This window comes from Salvelinus fontinalis, chromosome 35 (assembly GCF_029448725.1).
Source record: "Salvelinus fontinalis isolate EN_2023a chromosome 35, ASM2944872v1, whole genome shotgun sequence".
In the NCBI taxonomy this organism is placed as follows: Eukaryota; Metazoa; Chordata; class Actinopteri; order Salmoniformes; family Salmonidae; genus Salvelinus; species Salvelinus fontinalis.
Genome location: NC_074699.1, coordinates 14288823 through 14301462, shown reverse-complemented (window position 1 = coordinate 14301462; position 12640 = coordinate 14288823). Strand labels below are relative to the sequence as shown.

General features: G+C 47.9%; 1 protein-coding gene across 3 annotated transcripts in view; it reads left to right on the top strand.

Annotated features, from left to right (window-relative positions):
* Nucleotides 1–12640, top strand: part of LOC129834349 (neural-cadherin-like) — a 206536-nt gene that overhangs the window by 126929 nt on the left and 66967 nt on the right. For all 3 annotated transcript variants that reach the window (XM_055899249.1, XM_055899250.1, XM_055899251.1), the window contains exons 9-15: nt 2487–2655; nt 3315–3485; nt 3850–4022; nt 4646–4813; nt 7138–7387; nt 8524–8651; nt 11040–11226. In XM_055899249.1, coding sequence (XP_055755224.1) covers nt 2487–2655; nt 3315–3485; nt 3850–4022; nt 4646–4813; nt 7138–7387; nt 8524–8651; nt 11040–11226 — 1246 coding nt within the window. The remainder of the gene's footprint in view (nt 1–2486; nt 2656–3314; nt 3486–3849; nt 4023–4645; nt 4814–7137; nt 7388–8523; nt 8652–11039; nt 11227–12640) is intronic.

Below are 12640 nucleotides of genomic sequence, written 5' to 3'. Positions count from 1 at the left end.
AGTTGAACTGATGTGCGGACAAGACTTTTCCTCAAAAGGGAGAAAAAAGGCCAAAGAGAAAGTGTTTCAAAAATAAAACACAGCTGGATCACTTTTCCTGTGTGCTCAGTTTTTTCCTCCTCTGTGCAAGCAGCAAACAGCAGGCGGAGAGAAGAGAGAAAGCGGCTTGTATGTTGTTTTGTGCCCTTGGCCCTTCTGCTCCTGTGTTTTTGGCTGAGGTTCAGGCAGTTCCTGTGGATTTGTGTGCATCAGTGACTCAGGGACTCCTAAGAGAAGTGCCCCTCCCGGGCCAATGGGTTGTCTGTGAGAGTGCCAGGCCCTGAAGCTTCCTAAGAGGGGGGTAAATGCGACTGGATATGGAGAGGGGGGGGGGGGGGGGGGGGGGGGGGGGGAAGAGGGGGCACCGTTGGAGATCCACCACAGCCTTCTCATCCCTGACTGGGACTCCCTTAGGGACACCTGACCTCTGAAAACACATTGAATTTGGGCCTGGAAGACTGTGACTATTGGTTAGAGGAGGGGGTGGCAGAGGAGAGGGAGGAGAGGGAGAGGAGGGTGGAAGATGAGCTCCCTTGTCATTAATTAGATGTCAGAACTAAGCATCAAAGACGAGCTGTTGAATTGATCTGGGATCTGTTTTTAATTTGAAACGCTGTCTCTGTCTGAGGCACGCCAAAATGAGCCATCTGATGATGGCAGAGAGACGGGATTTGGAAGATTTGACTGTTTTCCCTTCACACACACCGAGCAAGCACTCAGATGACGATGAGGAAGGAAGGAAGGTGTGTGGGCGTCGGAGCACATCCGAATTATCCAGGCTTACTCCGTATCTCTGTGGATCTGCTTCGATGGAATTGATTCAAGGCCGCTTTAATTATAAAACACAGATGAATCTCTACAGAGCAAAACATAGAGGGATTAATGAGAGACAGTTTCTCCTCAAACCTCTCTCTCCACTTCTCTCCCCCTCTCTCTCACTCTCTCCACTTATCTCCCCCTCTCTGTCACTCTCTCCACTTCTCTCCCTCTCTCTCTCACTCTCTCTACTTCTCTCTCTCACTCTCTCCACTTCTCTCCCCCTCTCTCTCTCTCTCTCCACTTCTCTCCCCCTCTCTCTCACTCTCTCCACTTCTCTCCCCCTCTCTCTCACTCTCTACACTTCTCTCCCCCTCTCTCTCACTCTCTCTACTTCTCTCCCCCCCTCTCTCACTCTCTACTTCTCTCCCCCTCTCTCTCACTCTCTCCACTTCTCTCCCCCTCTCTCTCACTCTCTACACTTCTCTCCCCCTCTCTCTCACTCTCTCTACTTCTCTCCCCCCCTCTCTCACTCTCTACTTCTCTCCCCCTCGCTCTCACTCTCTCTACTTCTCTCCCCCTCGCTCTCACTCGCTCTACTTCTCTCCCCCTCTCTCTCACTCTCTCTACTTCTCGCCCCCTCTCTCACTCTCTCCACTTCTCTCCCCCTCTCACTCTCTCTACTTCTCTCCCTCTCTCTCTCACTCTCTCCACTTCTCTCCCCCTCTCTCTCACTCTCTCCACTTCTCTCCCCCTCTCTCACTCGCTCTACTTCTCTCCCCCTCTCTCTCACTCTCTCTACTTCTCTCCCCCTCTCTCACTCCCTCTACTTCTCTCCCCCTCTCTCTCACTCTCTCTACTTCTCCCCCCTCTCTCTCACTTTCTCTACTTCTCGCCCCCTCTCTCACTCTCTCCACTTCACTCCCCCTCTCTCTCACTCTCTCCACTTCTCTCCCCCTCTCACTCTCTCTACTTCTCTCCCTCTCTCTCTCACTCTCTCCACTTCTCTCCCCCTCTCTCTCATTCTCTCCACTTCTCTCCCTCTCTCTCACTCTCTCCACTTCTCTCCCCCTCTCTCACTCGCTCTACTTCTCTCCCCCTCTCTCACTCTCTCTACTTCTCTCCCCCTCTCTCACTCCCTCTACTTCTCTCCCCCTCTCTCTCACTCTCTCTACTTCTCCCCCCTTTCTCTCACTCTCTCTACTTCTCGCCCCCTCTCTCACTCTCTCCACTTCACTCCCCCTCTCACTCTCTCCACTTCTCTCCCCCTCTCACTCTCTCTACTTCTCTCCCTCTCTCTCTCACTCTCTCCACTTCTCTCCCCCTCTCTCTCACTCTCTCTACTTCTTCTCTTCTAATACTCTATTCCCTTTCTCCTCCATAACTCCTTTCAATGATTCACTCCTATCTCTCTGCCCTCGTTCCACTGTCCTTATCCCCTTTTCCCTTGTCTTTGACTATTTCGTAACTGCCTCCCATCCCTATGTCTTTCATTCCCTTCACACATGTCCTTAATATACTGAATGACCTTTTTCTTTCATTTCATCCCCTTCTATGCATCCTAATTTCTATCCCTCTGTCATTTGGTAACTGGCATTCTTCCATTACCCATCCTCTTCTCTTCTCTCTCTCTCTCACTCTCTCACTCACTCTATCCCACTATCCCTGTCCGTCTCCCCCTTCCCCCTCAGTGCCAGCAGTACCGGGAGCGGACAACGGTGCTGGAGAACCAGCCTGCAGGAACGTTCGTCCTCCAGGTCCACGCCGTGGATGCAGACGAGGGCTCTAATGGGAGAGTCACCTATGGATTCATGCACAAAGACAGCACTGTGCCTGCCTTCAGTATCCACCCAGACACAGGTACCGTACAGTCCAACTTCACTGTTTGGTTGTGGACCCTAACAGCATCCCCATAGTGTTTAGGCGTTATGTAATCTGGTACTGAAAGGGTTACAAGTCTCTGGATCGCTTTGGAACTACCTTGAAGTATTTAATGAATTCAAAAGTTCAATCTAATTCACTTTAATGACACCCTTTCAAAATGTGCCTGCACTCAAAAGGGGAAGAAAAGACAGCGTTCCCCCCCCAAAATGCGCAAGCTCTCTTTTAAAAAGGAATTGCTTTATGAAATGTAACTGTTCAGTAGACGTCAATCATTAACCTTTTATAGAGGAGAGAAAGGAGTGAAAGGAGAGGGATTGGCTTTGCATGATCTGTGAGGAATCCTCAGCATGACTTTGATTGAATTCAAGTGCAATTTACAAAACACCAAACACTTCATCATATACTTTAATAGCACATCAATTACAGTGTACTCACATCCTTCATTAGTATATTGATATCTGTCATTACATAGCATTGCGTTCGCTAAACATAATACATGAGATTCATTAAGTAGCATAGATGAGCTGAACATGTATAAATACACCCTGGCAGGAATAGCATGTGAGAGAAAATGTTGTGTCTGGTCTGCCGTTGTCCGTTGCCCTAGCAACCACTGTATAACACTGTTCCCTCAGGTGTGATAGTGACGTCCAGGAAGTTTGACCGCGAGCGTCAACGGGAGTACGCGGTGACGGTGACCGCCACGGACCAGGCAGCAGACCCCCTCATAGGGATCTGTCAACTCAACATCCTCATTCTCGACGAGAACGACAACAGCCCCAAGTTTGAGAACCTACGCTACGAGTGTGAGTGCTGGGGATCACACACACACACACACACCACACACCACACACCACACACCACACACCACACACCACACACCACACACCACACACCACACACACACACACACACACACACACACACACACACACACACACACACACACCACACACCACACACACACATAAAAATGCACTCGCACGCACTCACACACATAATCCAGTCCTACTATCGATCCAGTAGTATTTGCAGATCATGTCTACCTTGTTAATGTTTCATTGACAGCACCAGATCCGTGTTCATCTCGCCAAGACATATTTTAATCAGCAGATCTAAGGCTCATAATGCTTTCAGCCAATTGAATATGACGTGTTGTCTTCCCCACAGACTTCCTACGGGAGGACACAATGATTGGCACCAGTTTCCTGCGTGTGGCGGCCCACGACGATGACTACAGCACCAATGCTGCCGTCACCTACTCCATGTCTAAAGAACAACCAGAGTACCTGAGGGTAAACCCCCTAACCGGCTGGGTCTACGTCAACCAGCCCATCTCACAGGTCAGGAACACAACCTTAACCCCTAACACTAACCTAACACAACCGTCACCCATCTCAGCTGTACGTTAAGTCGTACTGCTCCAGGTTTCTGTTGGTTGAGATGAGACTCATTACAGAGAATAAGTCTCACTTCAGTGAGAGTATAGAGGAAGTCTAACTCAATATTTTAAAAAGTCTTTGTAAGCCAGCACAATCTAACAAGCTAATGTTTGAGAGGTTTTTAGCCGTTTTCTTCTTCGCTGGCTAGCCTGTAAATGTCCCTCCTCGGGGGAGAATGTTTTATCACATAGCAGGAAATGGGAAGCCTGGTGTAGCGAGGAGGTGTTATTATGAGTGCTCCTAGGGAAGCTGTTGCTATGACTACAGAGTTCCTCTGTCAACGGAACACTGTTGGTAGCATTCTGTCAGTGTCATTTACGTTCACCCGTTACTACCAATGTTCTACCAATGTCCAGTAGCATGAGCCAAATACAGTACAACCAGCATATGTCCCTGTCCCTCTGACACTCCCTGACACTGTCACCCTGCGTGATCTAATCTACACAATCACGCCTCTTCACCCATGTCTAAACTGCTCTTATTTCACGCGGCATGTCACTGCCATGCTTTTGCTATGACTACAGAGGACCTACATCACCCGGGAAATAGTTGCCACGGACGGGGGGAACCGGAGCAGTTCGGTGGAGCTGTCCGTCACCATCACCAACGTGAAGAACCAGCCTCCGCAGTGGGACAGGGACAGCTTTGACGTGGTCATCCCGGAGAATACCGTCAGGGACACACCCATAGTGGTAAGATGGGACCGGGGCAAACAGGCTACGTCCCAAATGGTATCCTATTCCCTATGCAGTGCACTACATGGCTCTGGTCAAAAGTAGTGCGCCGAGTAGGGAATAGGGTGCCATTTGGGATACTGTGTGGGTGGAATGTGGGGAGAAATAGATGAAGTCCTGTTTTAACATACACATGGGGTTATATGTCCTGGGGGAAGTAGAGGGACATAGGGGTTATCTTAGGTCAGAGTTGAACATGAATGATGATGGAGTACAAATTAGGATGAGTATGGCAGATGTAACATGAAACAGGCATTCTGAGGTACATGGGGTTTAGAGAAAGGTGAGTTAAGGGGAGGTTGGGACATGATGAAACACATTAGGATAGGTACATATTACAGAAATGGGGCTGGTAACTTGAGAGGGGTATTTTGAGCTGGGAGCCAGTATTTTCCCAGGGCTTCAAAGCAAATAAAAGCATCATGGAGTAGACTTGTTTGATCTAACATTTAAAGTTGTTCATTTACGGCTCTTACTATACTGTAACTTACAAACACCTCAACGCTGGGTGACACTAGCTGCCTTTACCATTTCTCTGCAGTAATGCACAGTGATGCATATTATGACGTACTCTATGGACACCCAGCTATTATAGTCTACGGCAAAAGACGAGAGTCGATAATTCCCTCAGGGCTCAACCTCCATCCCTACTCTCCCATCCTCCCTCTCTCTGGCACTTGCTGTGTCCTGGGATAGCCCTACATCCTCATGGCGACTTACTCCAGCCAACACCCTCCTCCCTCTGCTCCCCTTCTCCCTGCCCATGTCCAGACTCATCCTCCATCGCCTCTATTTTAAGCCAACTGCTTCATTACTTCTACGAGCCAGGCCCTGGCAATCACGAGCGCTGGATTATTCATAGGCATTTACTTTTATTTTTTAACTAACGCATTGAAAATGAATTTGCTGAATTTCCTCTGGATCTTTTAGAAGCTATTAAGGCTATTAAAAATGCAGATGAATATTTCACTGAGAGTGATCGAGAGAGCGTGAGTGAGGGGAAATGAACAGGGAGATCGAGAGAGAGCGTGAGTGAGGGGAAATGAACAGGGAGATCGAGAGAGAGTGTGAGTGAGGGGAAATGAACAGGGAGAGCGAGAGAGAGCGTGAGTGAGGGGAAATGAACAGGGAGAGCGAGAGAGAGCGTGAGTGAGGGGAAATGAACAGGGAGATCGAGAGAGAGCGTGAGTGAGGGGAAATGAACAGGGAGAGCGAGAGAGAGCGTGAGTGAGGGGAAATGAACAGGGAGATCGAGAGAGAGCGTGAGTGAGTGAGGGGAAATGAACAGGGAGATCGAGAGAGAGCGTGAGTGAGTGAGGGGAAATGAACAGGGAGATCGAGAGAGAGCGTGAGTGAGTGAGGGGAAATGAACAGGGAGAGCGAGAGAGAGCGTGAGTGAGGGGAAATGAACAGGGAGAGCGAGAGAGAGCGTGAGTGAGTGGAAATGAACAGGGAGATCGAGAGAGAGCGTGAGTGAGTGAGGGGAAATGAACAGGGAGATCGAGAGATAGCGTGAGTGAGTGAGGGGAAATGAACAGGGAGATCGAGAGAGAGCGTGAGTGCGGGGAAATGAACAGGGAGAGCGAGAGAAAGCGTGAGTGAGGGGAAATGAACAGGGAGAGCGAGAGAGAGCGTGTGTGAGGGGAAATTAACAGGGAGAGCGAGAGAGAGCGTGAGTGCGGGGAAATGAACAGGGAGAGCGAGAGAAAGCGTGAGTGAGGGGAAATGAACAGGGAGATCGAGAGAGAGCGTGAGTGAGTGAGGGGAAATGAACAGGGAGATCGAGAGAGAGCGTGAGTGCGGGGAAATGAACAGGGAGAGCGAGAGAAAGCGTGAGTGAGGGGAAATGAACAGGGAGAGCGAGAGAGAGCGTGAGTGAGGGGAAATGAACAGGGAGATCGAGAGAGAGCGTGAGTGAGGGGAAATGAACAGGGAGAGCGAGAGAGAGCGTGAGTGAGGGGAAATGAACAGGGAGATCGAGAGAGAGCGTGAGTGAGGGAAATGAACAGGGAGAGCGAGAGAGAGCGTGAGTGAGGGGAAATGAACAGGGAGAGCGAGAGAGGTTTCCTTTGGAGTTCTAGGGGATCAGCAAGATACATTTTTACTCTTCAGGGAAGATTTAATGGGCCACAGTAGGTTGTAGTTGATCTGTAGAGCTGCTTGTTTTGCAGGTGGCCTCGCCTGAAGCCTAAAGCTGAGTAGAGTACAGGCAGTCACAGAGGTGTGAATTGACTGCTATTGTCCTCTGTTTCCCCTGTCTCGGTCTCCTCTCTGAACCCCAGACTATCAAGGCCACCTCTCCGCTGGGGGACCCTAGAGTGACCTATAACCTGGAGGACGGGATGGTGCCGGAGACCAACATGCCTGTACGCTTCTATCTGACCCCTAACCGTGAGGACGGCTCTGCCTCCATCCTGGTGGCTGAGCCCCTGGACTATGAGACCACCAGGAACTTCATACTGAGGGTCCGGGCTCAGAATGTGGCTGCAGTCCCCCTGGCAGCCTTCACAACGGTCTATCTTAATATCACAGGTAAGACAGAGCAGTGCAACCTGCTCATATAACAACCCATAATACTTAACTATCCCTTTTTACTTCCATCCCAGCAGCCTTGACTCAACAATGTATACAACCATCGCTCTCTCTCTCTTTCTTTCTCTCTTTCTCTCTCGCTCTGTCGCTCTTTCTCTCTCTCCTCTAGACCCTCTCTCTCCTCCAGACTAACCCCAGAAAGCATGATGTACTGGGCTTCAACCTTTTTATTAAAATCAAGTTGATTTCCAGTCTCCCGATCCGAGCTTAATTTCCCATTACCGCAGCTTATTACTGCAGTTCAGCCCACCCCTGACCCTCTGTCCCAAAATAGCTTTCATTCCCACCGTAGCCCAGATCCAGGCTCCCTCCTCTTATCCCTCCCCGTTCCCTCTAACCAGACTTCATCTCCCCCTCTATCATTCATGAGAGTTAGTCTTAAACCAGAGAGACATAATTAATCTGGCCAGACCCTCCTCACTCCTTCACCTCTCCTTCTCCTCTCCCTTATCTGTCTTAATAAGTGAGCCTTCATTCTTCTCCAGAGGATGGAGTGAGGCAGGGAGGGCTGGAAAGAGGAAGGGAGAGTTGTAATGGATTTAAGACCCATGTTTAATTCATAGATTAAGACATTTGCTGAAACAAATACAACATGGAAGTGCATCGTTGCTCTGAATGCATCTGAGCCATTATGGTTTTGGGGTTTGGATTAACTATCCTGAAATGTCCTCTTCTGAAGAAAATCATTTTTGTTGAAGTTTCTTGTAAAGTTATTGTGATAGTTCTCTATAATAGTTAAGAAAGAGGTAATTGAGTTCAATAGACAAACGACTCTAACAAGCTGTTTGTATCATTTCTCTGTGGAAACGGTCGAATGGTGAAAAATAGAGAGAGCTCTCGAGTGTCACAAAGAGGTCTTTGAAATTGTTCAATACATCTCCAGGAGTTTGAAGGTCTCCATTAATCTCTGTCAACAAATGTTTAGCCACAGAGACTGCCGGACACAGAACGGAGTCTGCTGCCACCCTGTTTTACAGCCTGCTGCGTGAAAGACACTCTACTCCTTATAAAACCCTTTCACTGAGAAAATACTGAGCCAAGTGATGACGGATAATGCTGATGTTTTTCTCTGCTAGATGTGAACGACAATGTTCCCTTCTTCACCTCGTCCATCTACGAGGCGTCGGTCACAGAGGGGGCGGAGGTGGGGACGTTTGTCACACAGGTGTCATCCAACGACCTGGACCTGGGACTCAACGGAAAGGTGACGGAACGCTTTGGAATAATGGAAATACAAACAAGCAGCACTCCTACTCTGAGAGGAGCAGCACTCCTACTCTGAGAGGAGCAGCACTCCTACTCGGAGAGGAGCAGCACTCCTACTCGGAGAGGAGCAGCACTCCTACTCGGAGAGGAGCAGCACTCCTACTCGGAGAGGAGCAGCACTCCTACTCTGAGAGGAGCAGCACTCCTACTCTGAGAGGAGCAGCACTCCTACTCTGAGAGGAGCAGCACTCCTACTCGGAGAGGAGCAGCACTCCTACTCGGAGAGGAGCAGCACTCCTACTCGGAGAGGAGCAGCACTCCTACTCTGAGAGGAGCAGCCCCTCTACTCTGAGAGGAGCAGCCCCTCTACTCTGAGAGGAGCAGCACTCCTACTCTGAGAGGAGCAGCACTACTCGGAGACATTTTGTGAATACATGTCCTGGTTCTTAGCAATTTCTCAGAAAAGCTGGAGTATTTGGGGAACTCCAGCCCTAGTGTTGTTGACCATTGTTTTTAATTTAAATCTTTGTGAACAACCCACCAACCAGTATGTAACCGGATAAGCTGAAACCACTCAAGTGTAAACCCACAGTAGCAATTCCCCTTTTAATTTCACCTTGGAGGTAGAAAATGGAAAAAACCCATCCATAGTTCTGTAGGAGTGTTCCTCCACAAGGGTATGCTTCCTGTAGCCCGGCCATAAAATCTGTACTTCGGTGTGGCTTCCTGAGCTGAGAGCAACACACTGTATAAACCGTACAACACGGCACTTCACACATACTGAAGCTTCCCCCTTGCCTGCAGGTAAATGACCTTGTGGCCTCATGGGTGGAATGTTATTCAGATTTTTCATAATATCATAATTAATAAACATTCTATTTTTTTAACCCCCCCCCCCCCGAAAATCCAGTGTTTCTATGTCAAACGGTTTTGTTATATTTCAGTCATCTGTGATGTATATAAAGTGTAATATTGAGATGTAAACTCTATATCTGACGTGGTACAGAGGTCTTCTTTTTTTAAGCCCATAACCATGTGTGTGAGGTGTATACTTTGGTTTAAAAGTAGATTTGTTTAAGACTACCAAGAATTACTCTGTGTGACCTTGATTTAACCCACTGCAGTAAAATATTATTAAGGAACACAAGTGTTGAGGAGACACACACACGTGCACACGCTTGCTTGCACGCACGCAAACAGAAGGTACGCTTGAGTGCACACATTCTCACACGCAAACACACACACTCACAGTATTGTCTACATTTCCTGCTGCTTTTCTGTGTATCTCTTTCTTGATCTCTGTCTTGCTCTCTATACACACACAATCATGCATACACGCACATCCCCACACGCACACCAACAGTACGGGTAGTCTACTCATAATTGAATTCCCAGTACGAGGACACCATGTCTATCGGCACAGGGGTGCATAAAATGCACTCAGTTCTTTGCAGGCACAGTGTCCTTGGTTGCTTAATTGCTTGCTCTCGCCGAGGCAGGCTGAATCATAGATACCATGCAGGCCCACATTTAGATAATGAGGATCATTGATGGGCGTGAATATGAAAATGATTTCTTTCACTCCTGTCTGTTTTTTTTTAACCAATAGCTTGACCCCGCCAACCTTTTTATTATGGCATTACATTTAATTCAACCTTTAATTTTTGCTCTTCCCCTGTACGACCCAATTCATTTTTTGACCCATGCCGTTTCAATCCTCTCTCTCAATGAATTTCGCTGAATAACTTCCTGCGGCTGTTGAATGCCGTTCATAGCTCGTCGACAAAGCTTTTGTTCAGTTTGAATATTAAAATTAGGTTCATTCTTCTTTGGTGAATAGACTTCAGGCTCCTGCTTTAAACCAAATTATAACGACGGAGCTTTGTTTTATTGATATAGAAATAAATTGTCACAGAGGGTCACATGTGGCTGGGTTGAATGAGATCTCTCCGCTCCAGAGTAGTTCATTCAAGTTTGGTTAACTAAGAATGTGTGCACACATCCACCCCAATAGAGAAATAAATGAATCATATGCATGGTGTTATAGACTATTTTTGGAATAAACTATAGTTTGAATAAAACTATTGTTCTCTCTCCTGTCTCACTCACCTATCTTTGGTAATCCTTACTCTGTATCTCTGTCTTCCTTGTCTCTCTCACGTCCATCCTTTCTTACTCATCCCTCGTGTATCTCCGACGTCCTTTCCTCTCTTTCCACTCTTACTCCATTCATATACTTTGCCTTCTCCATACCACTCTCTTTAACCTCATCCTTCATTCTCTTCTACCCTGGCCTCCTGCTCTCCCTCCACTTCTTCCTCCTCTCTCTCTCTCTCTCTCTCTCTCTCTCTCTCTCTCTCTCTCTCTCTCTCTCTGTCTGTCTCAGATCTCCTACTCCCTGCTAAACGACCGCAGTGGGGACTACCAGTACTTCCGGATTGATCCTGAGCTGGGCTCCATCTACACAGAGGCCGTGTTTGACCGTGAGACCAAAGGCTCCTACCTGCTGGAGGTCAAGTCAGTGGACGGCTGGGAGTCAGCACGGCCCGGGAAACATGGACAGCCCAACTCAGGTGAGGCCAGCTCAGATCAGCTCATCAGCTCAACAGGGCTGGAGGATGGTGGAGGACAAGAGAGAGAACAGCAATTAATGCAGTGTGCACACAGTAGCACGACTTAGGAATACACTGTGTGCATTGTCTACATTTCAATACATTTGAAAATGACCCCATTTTCTGACCAGCCTTGGTACTACAGTAGGAGAGCTGGGGTTTGGATGGCAGTTTCGAGACGTCTGAGCTACTGCTTATCTCTTTGGTGGGGAGGGATCCTCTCTCTCTCTACCAAATATGCGTATCTCTCCCCAGAGGGAACTCTCACCCGCTGATGAACAACCAGACAGGGTCTTATGGAGAATGTATTTTTCATTCATATTATCATAGATTATTAAAAGTTGCTCTTAGTCGGCTTTGCCCTATATGACATTTCTGACAGCGTAAACACCACTAAAATATTAAAAAGGCCAGGGAGTAAAAAAGATGATCTGTGTGATTTTGCAGTGCTGTAAATGTTAGAGGAGGATGGTGCAGCGGTCTAAGGCACTGCATCTCAGTGCTAGAGGCATCACTACAGACCCTGGTTCGATTCCAGGTTGTATCACAACCGGCCGTGATTGGGAGTCCCATAGAGCGGTGCACAATTGGCCCAGCGTTGTCCGGGTTAGGGGTAGGATGTCATTGTAAATAAGAATTTGTTCTTATCTGACTTGACTAGTTAAATAAAGGTTAAATAAAAAAAAAATATATAAAAAAAATAAAGAGGATTGGAAACTAGGGGCTTCAGATGGATGTAGAAGGAGTCTCTAGGGCCTTCAACTCTCCATCCCTCACTATCCTTCCATCCCCTCTCCCGACCAGCAACAGGCTACAGCCTGTCTTCTACAACATACTGACATGGTGGCGTGAATCGTGGGGGAAAAACACATTCACACATGCAAACACACACACGTTCTCAATCTCTCTCTCCCTCTCACTCGACTAAAGAGTATACTGAATGGAATTGGAGGAGCTCAGGAGTAGGGCGATGTTGTGGTCGATGACAGCTGTTAAAAAAAGAAAAGAAAGAAGACTAGACACACGGATAGATGGAGTATTGAGGAGGGGTCGTAAACACGACCTTGAAGCAATAGCAGTGTTTACGGGGAAAGAGCAATCTGTCACGGTGTTGACGCGGCGCACTTGCCACGCTTCTCTGTGTGTGTCTGGAACACAGGAGAGGAGACAAATCAATTGACGATTGTATCTGCCCAACAGATATGTCCTCCTTCTCCACTCCTCCGTCAGACTCAAAGGCGTAAAAAGTTGGAGGTTGTGGCTTGTTTTGCTGCTAGGCCGCATTATCTCTGTGTTAAACTGCAAGCTATCCTTGCAACCAGCTTACATAATTGATCTTATCTTGAATAGTGTATTGCAAATTATGTTCCTTTTC